The sequence below is a fragment of the Stegodyphus dumicola genome, chromosome X2 (genome assembly GCF_044657685.1).
Source record: "Stegodyphus dumicola isolate Sdum_Otavi_A_Nest chromosome X2, ASM4465768v1".
Lineage (NCBI taxonomy): Eukaryota > Metazoa > Arthropoda > Arachnida > Araneae > Eresidae > Stegodyphus > Stegodyphus dumicola.
The window spans coordinates 17,960,802-17,979,756 of NC_140781.1; the positions used below are offsets into that span (position 1 = coordinate 17,960,802).

Sequence of the window (18,955 nt, forward strand, 5' to 3'; positions counted from 1 at the left end):
AGAACTTAAGAACATAACTTAAAACACACAGTACATTCAAAATGAGAAAGGAAAATAATAGAAGTTAAAAACTTACTTAATTATACAGTACGTTCTAAATGAGAAAATAAAATAATCGTAATAAAAAAACTTACTAAATTATGTGATCCAAATTTTATTTATTGCAACAACTTAAGCTGTTATGACACTTTATGACCTCTCTTTTCAACCTACACCAGAGCATATCTGTGATTGTCGACATACACCGGTGAGGATCCGAATGTACAAGAATGTAATGCAATATTCGATCTTTCACCGACGTATTTGGTGAATGTTGACATTCTCCGGTGAAAGTCGACATTCTCCAATTTCGGTCTTTCACGGTAACAAAACTACTAACAAGAAAGCTGAATGCTCATAGTTTGACTAGACTTCCAATTTTGGTGAAAGATCTAGCTACGTAGCAGTTTTTGTGATTTTCCTTATGTTTTAACGTGAATATGAAATAGTTTCTCTTAGAATATCCTCCCTGGGCTTTCTCAAAATATAATAATTCCAGTACTCAAGCTTTAAAGTAAACTTTGTTTAGACACGTTTTTAAATCATATATCGTAAAACTAAAAGAAGTATTTCTTTAAGGGTTAATCTTTTTCTTTATGTTTCAAAAGACATTTAGTTTCTTCTTATGATGAGGTATATATCATTAAAAATAATATCACCATAGATGGTTTATTCGAATACACATGTTGTATTGGTTTCTAGAAAGAATGGCTCTAATTTAAAGTGTAATAGAGGAAGAGTACTGGGTATTTTCCGCATGATGAATATAAAATTCCTGGTTTTATTGCGACTAGTGGGAAAAAAAGAACCTCTCAGATGCGAACATTTTGGCTTTAACCACTTTCCTATAAAAGTGCAGATATAATATTTCGTATAACGTTTTACTTCCGTCAGATATCTGAAAATTGCTTAATTGTTAATACTAGTTATATATATAATTGTTTCATTAGCATTTCGAGTTTCTGTAATAGTTTAATCGTTATAGAAATGTTATCATTCTCCTTAAGTTTTCTTTTCGTTTCAGAATAACATAAGGTTATCTCTTGAAAATTATGCTTGTGAAAATTATGATTATGAAAAATAAAAAAACGTTTTTTCTTTTCTCATTACCTTTCTTCATCGGCACGAGAGAATTGCTTCAAATGGTTAAAAATACTTTGACTCTTGTATCTTATCATACAGAAGAATTGCTTGTTGCTCTTCAATTGTCTATTCAGAACAGTACAACTCTATCTCGAATAGGTATCGTTATGTTTGGAGCGACCTTCATAGATAACGCGTCAGATAAACTGAAATTTGTCGTAATCTTCAGAGGAGTTGTCTTTTTACAACACTCTGAAGTCTAGGTGGTGGGACGTCATCTTTTCATAGTCTTGTTTATGTCAAAAACGGGCGCACCAGTTTTATAGTTTGTTCCCTTTGATCACATGCTTTTATTCTTTGATACCACAACTGAATGTCAGTACTGTAGTTCGTTCGTTAGAATGGTTTTCTAATAACCTGCATTAACTTTAGTTAGGCAATCGTTTTTGGATTAGAATGGAAGAAAATATACCGGAAGCAGTGGTTGAAAGCTTACGTCGAGAAAGGTTAACTGTCCAGAAGAAGACATTTACCAAATGGGCAAATGTTCACCTCCAAAAGGTACCACCCTTTCCTCTACTTTTCACATAAGCAATACACGTAAGAATTTTGTTCCTGTATGTGTATAAAAGTTGTTAAATACTTTATTTATTAATTTGTTAAATACTTTTATGTCTCCTGATTTTACCATTAGGATTGATGCAATACGGAAATTTTTATAAAAGGCAAGACAACTTATTAATTTCAAAAGTTTTCAATTATCATCAATGCTTTTTCAACAATAATTGTTGCTTATGTAGTTCATTTTACTAAATATATAGCTATAAATATTAAAATTTTATAAATAGATATAAATATTAAAATAGCCATAAGTATAAAATAATAGCTGTAAATATAAATATAATAGCTAGCTATAAATATAAATAGTTATAAATATTAAAATTTAATGGCTACATTTTCTACGTTTTAAAGGTTTTTGATATTAGATGTGATTATAATATTATTAAATTACGTTGTTAAACAATAATATGAAATAGCATCAACTTTGAAAATATACCTAATCAATGAAATATGAAAATTTTATTATTAAAATTTAAAGATCTGTGCTCTAGCACTAAATTACTTACATTTAGAATTTATATTTAAATTATCATTAAGTAGAATTCGAAATAGATACTCAAGTATCGTACCGAATTTTTTTTTAAAAATTAAACTACCGAAACTAACGTTAAATATTCATGAGCTTAAGATATTGTTATGATGCTTGAAAAATTATAAAATGCGTAGGCATTTGTTAATTATTCTAGAATAACAGTTTGAATTTTATCAGTAGAAATATTATGCAAATTTTAATGTACTTTACCAAACCGTAAATCATTTTTATTTGTCAGAAATAAGGAAATTAAAATTTTTCAAAATTTCAACTCTTAACATTGTACAATGAAATGCCAAAAAACTGTTACATCAACCTAATATTTAGTAGTCCCCGAAGAGAGAATAAAATTGCAGAAGAATGGATTACCCGATTATGGAAAAGTATTTTGTGAACAATGAAAAGCTACACATAATTTTGTTGCATTCGGAGATGTAAGATTTCTGGGCTCAATACCGCGCAGCATGGTATCCCAGACATGTTCTATAACGTTGAGAAATAATGTCTTAGACAACTATGGAAAGACTCCAGTAACTACATTAGGTATTTTTTGGAAGCAAGCAAGATGGAAAATGAGCAATCACCTTCGCCGGGAATCGAATCACGGAACTCTGGAATACCGGCCCAGCGTGCAGAACCACTACACCACGAAGGCACGCTAGGAAGGCGGGAAAAATACCTTATAAGATTAGCATTTAAGTACAATATAACGTCTTTAGATGGATATGTATGATGGCACACTTTTACTGTTAAAAGAGACCAAATCCATCAGAACGAATTCAGGGTATGAACGGGTTAATTCGTCTGAAAGGACGTGCAAGTAGTGTTCTGTTCGTCTGTCAGAGAAGACTGCAGATGTACCAAGAGGTCTCATTCAATGAGAGCTAAACGAATCCCATATCATTATGGAGCTGCCAAAGCCCTAATCTTCTATCGACACATGGGATCCATGGATTCATGGGCCTTTCTCCATGTATGCATCTTTCTAACTGCTCAAAACAGTCGGAAATGCGAGTAGTCAGACTAGGTTCTTTGTTTCCAATCATCAGATGTCTAGTATGTAATTTGCGATTTCAGGCTATATGCATAACTTCAATGAACATTCCTGGTGCCATAGTTCCTGGTTCCCGTTATCACTACGGGAATTAATGAAAATATCAGATGCAAACAGTTTCTTAGATCATCGATTTGTAGTATAAGTGGGATTATGGAATACAACAATAACCATGACATCTAAATAGACTCTGAAGACGTACTTTAAGTATATACAACTTGTCGAGATTTCTACGCATTAATTACCTTATACATTAATAACTCGATTTGGTGGGTAGATTTTTCAAATATGCTTTGCTTCAATAGAATAGAAGTAAACAATTAAGTAAATGAAATTAATCTAGAAGTATTTATGGTAAATGTATTCCATTTATATGAGTATACAGATCAGATTTTGTGAAAATTATTTTAAATAGTTGAACGAAAGCGTTAATTTTCCCTTTTAGCATTTATTATATCTTAAATTATCTCCACAAATTATTCCCATCTGTAATTCTAAGTTACACAAGTTACAGAATATGAAAAATCTCAGGCCTTTAGATGTTTTTTAATAACTTACTTTAATAACTAAATTTGACGAGACATAAAATCAACAAATTAAAAAAATAAAGTTAAATTCTGTTTTCAGACAGCATTTGCAGTTTTTTAAATTATCATTAATTAATTAGAAATGAAGCACCAAGCATTTTGCAGCTTAAAACTCTTCCAGAAAGTTGAGGATTTTATTCGCACAGAATTTCAGTGCTTAATAGCATTAAAGAACCGAAAAAAGAACACCTTTTTTAAATGCTTCTTAATCAAAATTCTTACCCAAAGGAGGCTTTGAAAGAATTTAAAAAATAAAATAAAATTCCTCTTATGAAAAGTAGTACATAATCTAATTACAAAACATGATTTTTAACGAGTTATTTGATAATATTTTTACCTTTCTTCTTTCAGCCAAGACTGAAATAGAAACACTGATTGAATTAAATCAGTTTAAAGCTAAGTGAAATTAAGATAAACGATAGCGAACAGTCACAGTCAAAATAAAGAACAATCACAGTCAGCAAAGTGACAAGGAGAAAATAAATTTTGCGCAGAATGTACTTTATCTCTTACTATCTTTGTACATACATTTGAGCAAAATAATATGCATGTGTAAAGTCCATAGTCGAATAAAATCTTAATAATTCCGATAATAAATTTTTAAAAAGTGACCTCGATTTAGTTAAATTCTAAAGCCTAAAATGCTGATGTTGAAAATATAAATTTCCTTCAAAGTAGGGGAACTTACTTATGCGTAAAAAGGCTGAGAATACTTATTTTAATATACTTTTAGGTATGCAGCGAGTCTCAAAAATATTCCCGTTAGCGTCGACTTAATCTTTTAAATCTTTGACTCTAGAAAGCACATTTTAGAGTGCACAAATATTGCTCAGCGAATGGTGTAAATAATCAGACTGGGGGAGTTTGGGATATATAGAAGTTAATTGTTAATTGCATCAAAATGAGGAAATAAAAGTATTATAAACTTTTAGTACACAAAAAGCATTATAAACTTTTAGTACACAAAAAGCTTTATAAACTTTTAGTACATAAAAAGTATTATAAGCTTTCAGTACACATGGCTAGTTTGCCATATATGGAAAAGTAGCGTAACGATGAAAAATGTTTCCTAAGTTGTTCTCCGTTTTTCATCCCTCCCGATTCCGAGCATTACGAACGTATTCAGGGGGTTTACATACAATTTACAGTTTTTCAAACATTCACTGCATTCATTTGTAATAAGATATATAAAAGATGGAGTTTCTATTAAATATTAAAGCTCGATGGTGGTGCCGGTTAGACACTGCAAGTTTAGTTGTTGTTTTTGAAATCTGCATTAAACATAGTATAAAAATTAAGGAAATGTTCCTCTCTTATTGTTGCACCTCAGTGTTGAAAAGGATAAAGTTTATATACCCCTACGATTTAAAGGAAATATGAGTCTAACATGAATAATTTAATCATATTCCTATACAAAATTTAAAAGAAATTTCATCTGGAAATAAAGGTTTATCCCGAATATTTCAAGTTTATGTACATCCAAAATTAAAAAGAAATTCCGATTGCAAATTTGAGTCCGGGACAAATAATTTAAAAATGAAGCCAGATACAGCACGCTTCTGAATCACCTTATAAATTCAAATGAAATCAGCTGTTAATTAAATTAACAAAACTGAGCTTTGAAAATATCATCATTACATGAACATCTTAAAATAAATACCTGAAATAGCAAAGCTGTTAGAAGATATCAATAATTATGATAAAATTACTGTTAAAATTTATTTAACATGAAACAGATGTTATTTGAATGTTCCATGAATAACACAGTTTTACTCTTCAGAACATTCAATGATTTGAAAATTTTGTTTCATACCGATGCTGATGTTTTGCTCTTAAGGTAGAAGCTTTAAAAATGCTATTGAATTTTAAGCGAATTTCATTGCCTGAATCTATTCTGAAGTACAAAGAAAAGCATTTACCAGTTTGGCAATTTCATAATACATATAGCATATTCAGTTCCCATACAACAGGCCTCTACAGTGGCTGTTTGGTTAAGACTCTCGAATGTTGGCAGTTCGACCCAGGCTCGAACCCAGTCGAACGGACTGACCGCAAGGTTAGTTTTCGTGGCCTTACCTATATGTAACGTGAATACGATCCGTTTCCCTTAGAAAGTCCTCCACGAAGGCATCCCTCCCTTTAGGCAAATATCTCTCGCGTGCTTTCCCTAGTTCCCATAGTTCATTACTTAACTTACTATTCAGAAACTATAGATGCGAGTAAGAGTTCATATGAAATTCTTCTATGAAAGCATATTTTTCTAGATAAGTGTAGCTCTCAAATACTTTACCGTGGCTAGCTAAAAAACAAATCTGTATCGCCATTTCCTAATGTTGTTTTGCCTCGTATTTATTTTCTTCTTTTTATGATCCATATCATAAGCTTTTGCTTATTGTGTTTGTCGCTATGCCCAGAAGTTTGTCATCGATTTTTGACTTACTTTCTTGTAAGCTATCGAGTTAAAATCTTACGATTTTTCGCACATGTCTTCGTTTAACGAACCAACTACAAAATCTCAAAGATTTACTATTTGCACCATCAGATAAAGCGGAAAAAAATATTTAAAATGATATTTGTATCAAAGTTTTAACTTCATTTTTGATTTTTACCCAACTTTCGAAAATCGCTCGTTGGTTTTAGACTATTTTAAAATTTCAGTATCTACAATTGCATCGGTTACAAAATTTTGAACTTTTCGCAGATTATAAAGCAATCTCTTTACCCCCTTTAAAGATAAGAATGATTAAAAATATATTAATTAAGCGATTTTCTACAATTTTGTTTGAAAAATATATTACAATGTAAAACAAAAAAGAAAATACCGCTTCTTTCTTCAGCAATAATAGGAAATATAATTTCAAGGTTATGATGTTATTACGTCATAATGAAATCTACTGCGCTGTTTTCAATTTTTTTTCCATTTCATATATATATATACATTTTTTCCGGCATTTCTTTTAAGAAATGAGTTTGGTAATTTTATTTTGGTATGGAATGTTATATTAATTTATGGGACTTAAAAATACTAAGGTCCAAAAAATGCATCTATCATAAAGATAAGATTTGAAATTTTCAAAGGGTATGAAAAAGGAATCCTTCACCCTCATTAAAACAAGAATGATAAAAAAATATTAATTAGGCTATTTTCTGGAATTTTTTTAAAAACCCAGCAGCGTTTTTGTAAGTTTTTATCCAAGTCGTTCAGGGTATTTGTTGGTATGATCAACTGCCATCCATTTTATTTTTCCAGGATAAGCTATCCAACTCAAATCTTGTACACACCCTGACAATGGATGACAATGTACTACAGTGTAGAAAACTTTTTAAAAATTTGATTTAGATTTCTTATATTATAAAATTTAACAGTGAAATGATTTTTGCACATACCTTCATTTAATGAACAAATTAAAATTCTCAGAATTCCAGTGTTTGCACCATGGGAGAGAACGGAAAAGTCTTTTAAATAAAGTTTGCGTGAGATTTTAATTCAGTTTCTGTATTTTTTTTAGGTGGGAAGGGGAATCCCTGAATTTTTTTTTTTAACTTTTGAGGTAGCCGAATCGTTGAAAGCAGAAGAGTTATCAGTCATTTTTGAAAAATTATTTTAAAATTAAGTAATTTGACTGATAACATATATTTGGGATTAAAATGGTCTTTTCCGCATTTCTTTATAGATAGATAAACAGTATTAATTAGACAACTTTCTAGACTTTTTATGATGATAATAATACAATGTGATGAAGTGATGTTTTCAAAATTCGATTTAAATTTTTTAAAGTTTAATGATGTTTTGCACATACTTTTTATTTAAGGAATAAACTAAAAGTCGCAGAATTTTACAATTTTCACCATCGGACAGAACTGAAAAAAAATCTTTTAAACGAAGTTTATACGGGATTGTAATACAATTTCTAATTTTTAATCGAAATCTCTGGATTTTTTTGTCCATTTCATAAAACAGTTGTTGTTGGAAGTAAAAAGGTGATTATTCCTTATTGAGAAATGATTTTAAAATTATTTTTGGATAATTTGATTGATAACGTGTCGTTCAGACTAATAAGTTGGAAATAAAAAAAATAATAACAAAAGACAGAAAAAGTTTTTATAAAATAAGTAAAACTCATAAACTAACTCATAAAATAATTAATGAACTCAAAGTAGAAAAACAAATATCATATACTTAATGAGAATAGTAGATTAAATAATTTTCTTTACGAAATTCAGCTATAGTTTTATATTACGAATAATGAAAGTGTGGGCTTTTAAATAACGAAATTCAATAATCGAACTGCATTGCTAAACGTATAAAACATTAACTTCATAAATGTATCAAGGTCGTTCCACGCTTTTATTATTTGCGATATAAAATTGTTGAAAAATTTCATAAAGAGAATAAAATCATCTGTTCAAGCTTCTATGTCAAAATGTGCATTTATTCATATGAAGTATTTGAAATGCAATGAAGTTGAGCCGTTACTAAAATTTAAATTTAAAAATAAATTAGAATTTTTATCCACCAACGCTTTTAGTAATAATTCGGCAATAATTTTATAAATAATTATTTAAAACGATAAAGTTCTTCAATAAAAGTAGTTTTATGAGCAAGGATATTAATATACTGTTTAAGATTAAAATTATCTTTCATTATTATTAAACTCTTAAATAACTTACGAAATTAAAGAATATAATAACTTTCACAACTACTGTATTACTCACTGCAAAGCCAAAGAATTGTTTGAATGATTCCGCATAATACCGCGGCTCTAAACGAAATCATTTTCTAAACGTATATTACGTGTTCTATGTATGTTTAAGCGCGTTTCCAGACAACCTAAAAAAAAAAAATTCAGTTCTTTCTCTAGTCTTCTAACAAAATTTATATCTACATAGTAAAAAAATGTGAATTTTATTTATTCACAATTAACGATGAGAACGTTGGGGAGAAAGTATTTTTCTTTAAACATTGCACTCACTGTAAAGTAAAAGAATAATATAGTAAAATTTTTTAACTATCAAATTGAGAGCAGAATGCTGTAATGAATGGGAGGTTTTTGTTGTTTAGTGAAACATCAGAAATATACATGGTGACGGAAATAAGACACGCAAAAATACAGCAAAGATCGCATAATCCGGCTAGTTCAGGACTTAGTAATAACTAACTATAACGATCATTATGCTGGATTATCAAATATGTCCGCTTACAGGATTGAAATATATAACGAAAGGATATTTTTCGCGTTACTGAATGCATTGCGGAATGAACTAAATCGAATTTTGAACTTCTGCAAATATGTTTAATACATAAAACTTATTATTAAAATAATTCATAGTTTAATTCTATTTAAACAGTTTTTGCTTTGAAGTCATAATACTGCTAGCATGAAATCTTTCCAAATTAAGTTCAAATGTATGTTTGCTTCCATAGGTTCCGATTTTTTTTAGTCATTCCATAGAATATGCAGATTTATTATTCCTTTAGCGTTATGTTCTTTGGTTCGTTTCCATGATTTTGCAAGTCTATTTAACGCTTCACTAACCTCGCGTTAAATTAGCTGTCTGGGTTGAATTTTCTTTTTTCAAAACTTTGTTTCTTTTGATACCCACGGAATCAACACAGATTAAATTATTATGTCGCTATTTACCTCTTCCGTAACTGACTCATTTTTATCATTTTAGTTCATTAAGTAATTTCTTTTCTAAAAGTGTTAATTAATGGATTGTTAGGAAGAATACTTTCAAATGTTTTCAGTAACTCAATGTTGTTGGTCATTTGATAATCAATCTTTTCACTTTCTTCAATAGAATTTTACTTCTCAGCAATTCCGCCAAACACTTATTTCTCCAAGCATTTTAGAACGTTGTATTGGTCACATGTTCCAAACAATCGCAGCTTTGAAAACTGTCTCTTTATACCGAACTGACTTTGGATATTAATGTTACAATCAGAGCTTAAGAAATTTCCTTGAACAGTTTGTTATATTTATATTTTAAGTTCTGAATAACTCTTTGGTCCGTAAGTTGGATAAATAATACCCATCTTTGGAGGAGTTGTTAAAGTCACATATTTTTGTTTAATTCCCTTGTCAGCACTTTTTTCAAGTTTTGAAACTTAAATAAATAAAGATAAATGAAGCAAATGATTTATAAACGCAAAGTTTTGAATAAAAGAGTAACTGAAGGTGATAAAAAATGCTAAGCACTTTCTGAACCTTTACGATTACTAACGAATGAAATTTTTGGCAAGAATATCGGTGAAAGTATTGCAGATTATCGGGTGTGTCAAGGGCATTGGATGCCCGATTACTGGACCTTTAATTGCAGACGCATAAAATAGGTCTAGAGATAGGAAATGTTGACACAAGGAAACATTCACATAGTATACTTATTTACAGGGAAAGAACATTTACTTCAGGTAGCATCTGTCCATTTTATCTCTGACTATAGGAATTCCATCATATTTTCTTACCACTAAAATACTAGTTTTGGAAGAATTTAAATTTATCTATTATCATTATCATTATCTTACTATTCTTTCCCGTCATGTGTTCATTGCTTGATGTGTAAATCTGTCTGTTTGACAGTTCTTTGGCAGAGAGCGGTGAGCAGTGGTTACAAGTAAAACTCTTTACTCTTTACTAATCTGTTTTTCATGATTGTTTAAAAGAAAACAATAAATTCCCCCTGAAATTTGGGGTATACCTCCATATATTCGTACCATATCGTTGAACCTTGTCACTGTTTTACTATATAAGCGGCATAGGGCTGTCTCAAGGTAGCGCACACTCACTGATTTCTTCCGAACCCTGAGCAAATATAGGGAGTTATAAAAGCCATCCCTCTGGAAAAGAATAACGTGCATTTTATAGCAAGAATAAAAGCAAGAAAAAAACCTAGTTTAAGTCTTAATAAACAAATACAGCGGTTCTCTACCTGTTTTGTCTCATAATACCTATTTCACCACTGCTAGAAGACCTCCCCTACTCCTTTCCCAAGCTAAAAAAATACGTACATAGTACTTAGATTACTTCTGAACGTATTTATAAATTGAACAACAAAAAGTATAGAAAATGTTGAAAAATACCAAAACTTGAACAAAAGTAATTTTTTATATTCATAAACTAAAACTAAATGTTAAACAGGTTAAATAAAATGTTGATTATATTCTTTCTCTGAAATTATAAAGTTCGTTTCCAGAGGGGCATTTTCCCTTGGTTGACAACTGAACTAATATATTATTTCAGCTCGTCTGATCCTCGAAGAACCCGATAAGTTACTCTTGACTTATAAGGACTTTAGAAAGTTAGAGAATAACGCTTATGTTATTTTTTATCTGTATTTTATTTTAGTCAAAGTATTATGCAAAATATTAATTGTTACTAGACAAACACTAAGTGGAGGGAATAACTAACATATTGTTGCGTGCGTACGGGTTCGTAATGGATTGAATGCACAAGTCAATAAAAGTTAATAAAATTTATTATTATTTCAAGAAATAAAACAAAATGCTGAAATTTCCTCAGAGACATTCGTACAATATCACAATATCTCACAGTAGTTATATTTTAAACTACTAAAACGTTAAATAGAACTCAATTCAAAGACACAGAGAAAGCTAATCCGATCTCCCCGCGAATTCGCTACAGTAAACAACAACAGCTATCCAAACAACTGAACTGAGATGTTTTAATCCGGCTTTTATAAGCTTTTTAATCCTGCACTAGAACATTATGGTATTTCCTCGATTCTTCTGGATAGCGAAAGAGTATAATTACGAGATATCTATTTATTAAAATGTTAAATGCATGTGCTCCTGTATTTTAATTTTTCCGGCTTAGCTTTCTCCTCAAATAAGTCTCGTACTGCATTGCACGGGGATATAAAACAATTTTAATTACAAATCCTACTAAGAATAGCTAAATTAATGCAAAATCCGTAACAATATTATTTTAGTTTGTCGAATCCTTAATAAATCCGGTTGTTTACTAGTAACTGATGCGGACTAGAGTTGAAAGGTAGAGAATGTAATGCTTTTGGCATTTTCAACCTTCATTTTATTTTCCTTAAATTTTAATCAAAGCATTAATTAGTGCCCCGGAAACACTAACCTGAGCGAATAACTGTTATTTAAATTCGTGTGATCCTTGAAAACTCTGGTAACTTTCTAGAGACGAAATGTCCATAGCCAGAGAGTATAAAACTTGCGCCACTTTTTTGTTTTTGTTAAAGTTTGCTAAACCTTTCATTCAAATAATAATAATAATAATAATAATAATAATTGTACACTAGCTGAAGTAATTTATAAAGAAATTTGCACAGTTACTAGTGAGAAGCTCAGAAGCTGTATCAATAATTATTTGTAGAACATTTGCCGCAGTTATTTAATAAACCACTACTTTAAACGTTTTCGCCGTAAACTGAAATCCCAAGTATGAAAATATGGAGAAGGAATGTCACTGAGCTGACGCAGGGCTTATCATGTTTGAGTTGATATGACCTTGTATCCATCTAGTTGCAGCAGAAAACACCCCGATCTAGTTAAGAGATGCATTACATTCCAGATATCAGAAGATATGCTAAGGAAGATGTAGATCTTAGGAAAAAAAGTAAAAAATCTTCCTCAAGCTAAAGTGTAAAAGCATTAACGATTTGATTTTAATCTCACACAATTGATTTGAATATGAACTTTTAAACTTTTAAGTGCATCCTATAAATTTTCAAATATGCACGGAGAACTTTGTTTGGAATAGACAGCTTGCATAAAACAAAGAAAGAGTAAACTTTAACAAGATGTTAAAGGCAAGGAATAATATACATTTATGGCAATTCTCTCCTCAATTTTCTTTTAACGATGTATTTTTTTTTTTTTTTTTGCACAAGTTAACAATACGAAATCTGAACTGTTTTGAAGGATATCTATCAAACTGGAGTTAATTTTTATCTTTTGTCTAATAGCTGATAAATCTTGAAGTGTAATTAATTCTTTAAATATGTAGAGACTGAAACGTTGGCATTCCGCGCATTTGCATGAGTATACGAGCCAGTTTCCTTTAGAAATTTCTCCACAAAGACATCTCTCCTCTTAGGCAGATAGCCCTTGCGTGCTTTGCCGTAGTCAAATAACCCCCGCCCCTCAAAAAAACCAGCGCATTTGTGAATCAGCATAATTTTTGCTTTTCTAAGAATTTAACTATTTATTGCTTGCTGCTGACAATAAGCCACAACGTTAACAGTGAATTAACATATATTGTATTTGTTTACATGCGCTGCATTCTGTGTTCTTTCAGTAAAGTATGTTCAAGTTCATATTCATAATGAAATTTTGAAAACATTGTTGTATTAAAAAATCTACAGTATACAATGTATACATTTCCCCTCCTTCAAATACTACGAACGTTTCCTTGCTTCTTCGGTCAATTTTCAGAGTAATTGCATGCATTTTGCGTGGGAGTGCTAAACTCGATGAAAAATAACAGAAAACCATTAGAGATACTTCCTACTTCAATACGGAGCATACTGCGCTTAGAAAAGATCCAGACGAATACGACTAGCGACATGTTACATTTCAATCGGATGCTCACAATAGCGGCAACAGGAGATATGGTTGAGAAATTATTGTGTGTACTTCATTTAATTTGAGTACTGTATGTAAGTGCAGTATGTACTTCATTTAATTTGACAGATAAGATTTATTTTTAAATTTCTTTCTTTGCTAATGGCGCCATGTTTAAATTACAAGTATTTATGTATGTTAAAATTGCAAGTACATATGAATAAATGTTACTTTTTGAAAGATTTGTGTTTATTTTGTGATAGTAAATGACAAAATAGATTAGCATCTCTATATGACTTTCTGCATTAACGATATAACTAATTTTTTTAAAGTTTACTATCCTCGAAAATAAAGAGTTTTTCTGCTAGCGTGTTTTCAAAATTGCTCTAAATCTACAAAATGTTTGTATTATATTTATTAAAAACTTTGCTCATGAGCGGAAACACGTTTCCTATTCATGAACTGGAGTTTGTGAATGCATTAATACTCGGTTTTCTATCTGCGTGTAGATTCTATCTAACATCTCTGAGTCGTATTCGAAGACTGTTTGAAGAGTTTCAGATGAATTTTGGCTATAAATGAGACACTGTATTATGTGTATTGTTGAAATTTTGTAACTGGCTTCTTTTTCGTGTTCGAAGAAGACTTTTTTTTTAACTTTCATTTATAAAAATTAAGGAATATGAAGTCTGTAACCAAAACACCTAACATAAAGTGTAAAAAACATCTATATTAATCATGCTAATACAGTAAATATTAATAAAATGCGTTTTTTTCAAAAAAGTATCAAATTATCTCATTAGGAACTATGGATATTGTCTTTAAACGCTGAGTTTTTTACCCTGAGAAGCAAAACGTTTTCATAATAGGAAAGATGAATTAAAGATTTTATGATACGTATATTGGCCAAAGACTAAAATGTCAAACATACCAAAATAGTACTAAAATGATTAATGTCGAGTGTATTGGCTAATTTTGCCAAGCGCGCGAATGCTTTGAATGTACGGTTATTTACCATCAATGTCATGGAAAGATTGTAACATAGGTTTCCTTTTTTTTTAAACGTGAAAATAAATTTATTCTACCAGGGTTGATTGTTTGGCAGCCGCAAATAAGTTTACGAAAATCCGTATTCTAACTGTTGGGATAATTTACATGTTTTCTTATGTATCTGAAATTACGAGAGCAATACGTACATACTTTCAGGACAAAATAAACTGGTTTACGTTTCTTCTTATTTATTGCAAAAATTTGTGATTTATACACTGTCATAGTATTACAGATCAGAGATAAACTAATCGAAGTGATAGTATACTATTTCGATGTTTTGACTTAGCATTTAATTACAGTTGTAACCTTAAAGCATATATATATATTATACGCTCGATTTACCACATCATTATCCCCAGAAACGCCTGGCGAATGAATATAGATTACGCTGAATAATAGATTACGCTGAATAATCTATGAGTGTATATTCATTATACTCATAGATTATTCATATATTCCTTCATTAAACGAGTGTGTATTAATTCATTCGTGACTACCTCGTTAGTCGCGAACGTTGTTTGTACAGCATAACACAATATTAGATATTAAGGGAAAAAAAGGAAGACGTTACGAGACGTCAAAGTGGAAGTTTTGATTCTAGCAAGGGCATAATTAGACACGTGAAACAAAGGCTGCTTATTCCGATCAGTTTCTGATAGTGTTGATGCAGAGTGATAAAAATGATAGCTAATTTCTGATTTTGAGTCACAAACAGAAGAGCTTTACACACAACTTTTAAGTTATTGGTAACGCACAGACAGAATAAAGGCCTCTTTTTTTCCAAAACGGATTGTAAAATGGATTTAAAATGGATTCGAAAGGAATTTTTTTTCGTTAAGTCTGTACGTAAATATGTATCTCGTATAAATCGCATAACCATAGCATGCTGAAATATTGTATACGTAACTTCTATAACATATAGTTGTGCACTTCCCTTTTTTATCGCAATCGGCAGTACTAGAAATATATCTATATGTTTTTATATCCACACCCTTATCCGGCTTATAGGTCCTTACCCGGCCTTTATTTTCGCAGGCGTTGGCCGTAGTCATATACTTCCAATTGCAGAAGTGTTTTAAATGATGAAATATTCATGTTTGGCATAAATGGAATCTAACTTTTAATGCGGTCTCCCGGATCTTATAGTTATGCTTAGGAAAGTTTTATACTCGTTATGAAAAAATAAAAATACAAGAAGTTTGAGTACCATGCGACAAAAATTAACCGGGATATTTAATTCAAAATTCTCAGTTTTTGATGCCATTTTCAATTTGCCTTCAAGGATCGGTTAATATATATAGTATTTCTCCCGCTTTCTTCGCATGCCTTCGTGGTGTGGTGGTCTGCACGCTGGGCGCGTATTTTAGAGGTCCGTGGTTCGATTCCCGGCGAAGGCGTTGCTAATTTTTCAAGTCTTCTGCTTCCAAAAATTCCTAATGTCTCTACAAATGAAGTTAGGAAAATTGAAGGAAATAAGTTTAAATGAAATGCAGCAAAAAATGTGTATTAGGCCATACGAGGAAGTCATGTAGTGTCCACAGAAGTTTTTTTTATTCTTTGTACATATTCAAAAGAGGCCTATAGAATAAAACTGAAGAACTATGTTCCTTCGATTTGATTCTGAATTCCCTCAGTCGGTCGGACTAGCTGCTTTGGAGTTTAAGCCTTGCATAACGTAAATGCAGCTCAGTTTCTATTAAGAAAGGGTCCAAGAAGACATCCTTTCCTTTAAGCAGATGGTTTGGTTTCATTTGTTTAATTATTGCAAAGCAATCGAGAGTTATCTGCCTAAAGGGGATTTATGCCTGCGTGGAGGACTTTCTAAGCGAACTGGTTCCTACGTTACACATACGGTTCATCGGGATTCGAACCTTGGACCGAACTACCAGTATTTAGCGACTTTAGGCCGCTGGAGGGATCTTTTAGGCATATGTTTTCTGGTGTTTTGACATATTCAGACAAACCTTCGTAATATAAATGTATGAGCCCTTTTAAAGGCTCCAAGACAGTTTGTCCTTATATGTTTGGGCGTAGTTCAACTAAAAGAAATACATTTTTCAAGTGTGTTACAGAAATGTCAACAAACTAAGCAGTGGGCGTCTCATCACTTTTATCATCTTAGCTGTTTCTTTTTCTTGCGAAATAAAAGAAAATATCAATCGATGCATTGTTTGGAAAGATTTTCATGTGCCTATAAAATCTTTTGAGTTATCTATTGGGCACAGCGATACGATAAGCACATTTGTTATCTATCAGCGAAACTATTCTCATAAAAACGAAAATTGATAAGAATGGAATGTGAAGTATACTTTTCCGCAGTAAAACAGCATTAAAAAAAAGTATTTATGGAATAGCCACATAGATTTCGTTAAATTTGGGCGTGTCGGTGTGTGCGTTTGTAACTTTTCAGAAGCTTTAAACCATGAGCGAGATTGCATACATAATAATTTTAAGTCAGAGAGCAAATGTTCATGTTTTAGCTTAAATTTTAACATTTTTGAAATGTGCTTTAGCTTAAAAATTGACCTTCTCTGGGACTTTTCAGAAATTTAATTACCTTCCATTGAATTGTTACGTTTGATATAGATGGTATTAAAAAAGGAAAAGTCGTTTTATTCGCAGCGTGAATAACATTAAAAGAAAACCATAAGAATTTTCCAGGGCATAGAAACAGTAGTATTAATGGAAACTCAGCTATAATAAAACAGAAAACCTACAGTTTAAAATGTTCAATATTATTAGATTTTAAAATCACAATAGTATTATTTTTTTTTTTTTTTATCCATTGCTAAAACTCAAAAGAAAGTACAATGAAATCCAGGATCATCACTGCAGATCGCAGTTGGAGTGGGAGGGGTCTACGTTGGTTAAAATTGTCTCGATTTGGGTGATATGCAGACTGCTAGAAACTCGTTCGAAACAATTCTTTTCGTCTGCGAATGTTAATATTCGTTACTGTCTCCCATGAAGGAGCTTTAAACTAGTACTTAGAACCAGCTTTTAACCTTGAATATCAGTTTTTTTGTTTGTTTTACTTCCCTCTATTACGTAACGTCTTATGCAAAATAAATGTACTTTTATGGGAACCAGACGCGATGTTATCTGTAAGCCGGCCTTGACTGGTAAATGTTACATCAGTGAACAGCATCTGTCATGCAGAGCGTTGAACGGATTCTTAATTCCAGACGCAGCTGCTGAAACTATTTCCTCCAGAATATTGCCGTCAACTGAAACAAATCGCAAATCCAGAATATGATCTAAAAATATTTAAAATTCATCGGACAGCTGATACAGAGGTTTACAAAGTATCGCGACTCAGCAAATATAACCTTAAAAGTATTAGGCACGCTACGATAATGCATTTACTTTTAAATAAGTTTGAGTTTAGTAAAAACCAAACATTTTTATCATTGAATATACTCAATATTATTTTCACAGTTTTAATGCTTGCTGTTTCCACCTTAAGCTTTAATTACAGGAGCAACTCTGCACTGTATATTTATTACCCGCTAGATTACGACCCTCCTCCGCATTTATGAAATTGAAAAATTATTTGGACCATTTTTAACGGAACTTTTGGATGTTAATGAGTACTAGCATAGCTTCCGCTTTAAAAGATTTTTAGATGTTCAACCGGGTTAAAATCTGGGAACTGTAATGGGTAGAGTAAATCAACAATGTTACTACGAATTGCATTGAACTCACAGCATTGAAGTAATCAATTTCTAGTATATTGTGTTATTTTACTGAGATTTGATGCTACCTATATTTATATCATCGAATAATTTATAAAGGGTGGATATAGAGTGGTTTTAGGAACACGGGTGTATTTTTGATTAGTCGTGTAAACTTCCCAAGCTTAGAACTTGCCTACACTACTTGCCGCCATGCATCCCCATATCGTAATACTGCCTCCTCCATATTTTACAGTAGAAACTACACGCACACTCCGTGTTGTATTTTTCTTTTTTCTTCGCGGGACTGGTTTTAGAAATTTCAGGGGCTTTTTCCACAGTTGGGAGACGGGACTCCCTAGCACGGTCCCTTTCAAAGTTCTGCTTCCGTATTGCATGGTCAAATCATGGTAACATAATTCATTATCACTATCATTTCGTTTCGAGAGCAGAAATTATAAAAACATTTGTATAATGATAATCAAAGTGCATATTATTTTCAGTAAAACAAATTAAAAAAACTGATGTATTTTCACTAAATTCAAAACTGTGTACAGTTTATGTTAACTGTTTTCTTTATGTTTTAGATCTATACAATCACTTTTGCTTTTTGTTAGCATTGACCTGGATGCAAACATTTAAGTCCGAGGTTTTGAAAGTTTTATTGCTTTTGGGATCGGCCCTCGTAACTGTACTTTGCTATCGCCCATCTCTGCTACGTTAGTTAGCCTGTAAGGATCCTAAGTTTTACTTACTTTTTTTTTA

General features: G+C 31.3%; 1 protein-coding gene across 2 annotated transcripts in view; it reads left to right on the forward strand.

Annotated features, from left to right (window-relative positions):
• Positions 1-1,379: 1,379 nt before the first annotated feature.
• LOC118181398 (spectrin beta chain, non-erythrocytic 1-like) overlaps positions 1,380-18,955 on the forward strand; it is a 239,244-nt gene continuing 221,668 nt past the window's right edge. For both annotated transcript variants that reach the window (XM_085809705.1, XM_085809706.1), the window contains exon 1: positions 1,380-1,683. In XM_085809705.1, the coding sequence (XP_085665831.1) occupies positions 1,579-1,683 (105 nt within the window). In that variant the 5' untranslated portion in view covers positions 1,380-1,578. The remainder of the gene's footprint in view (positions 1,684-18,955) is intronic.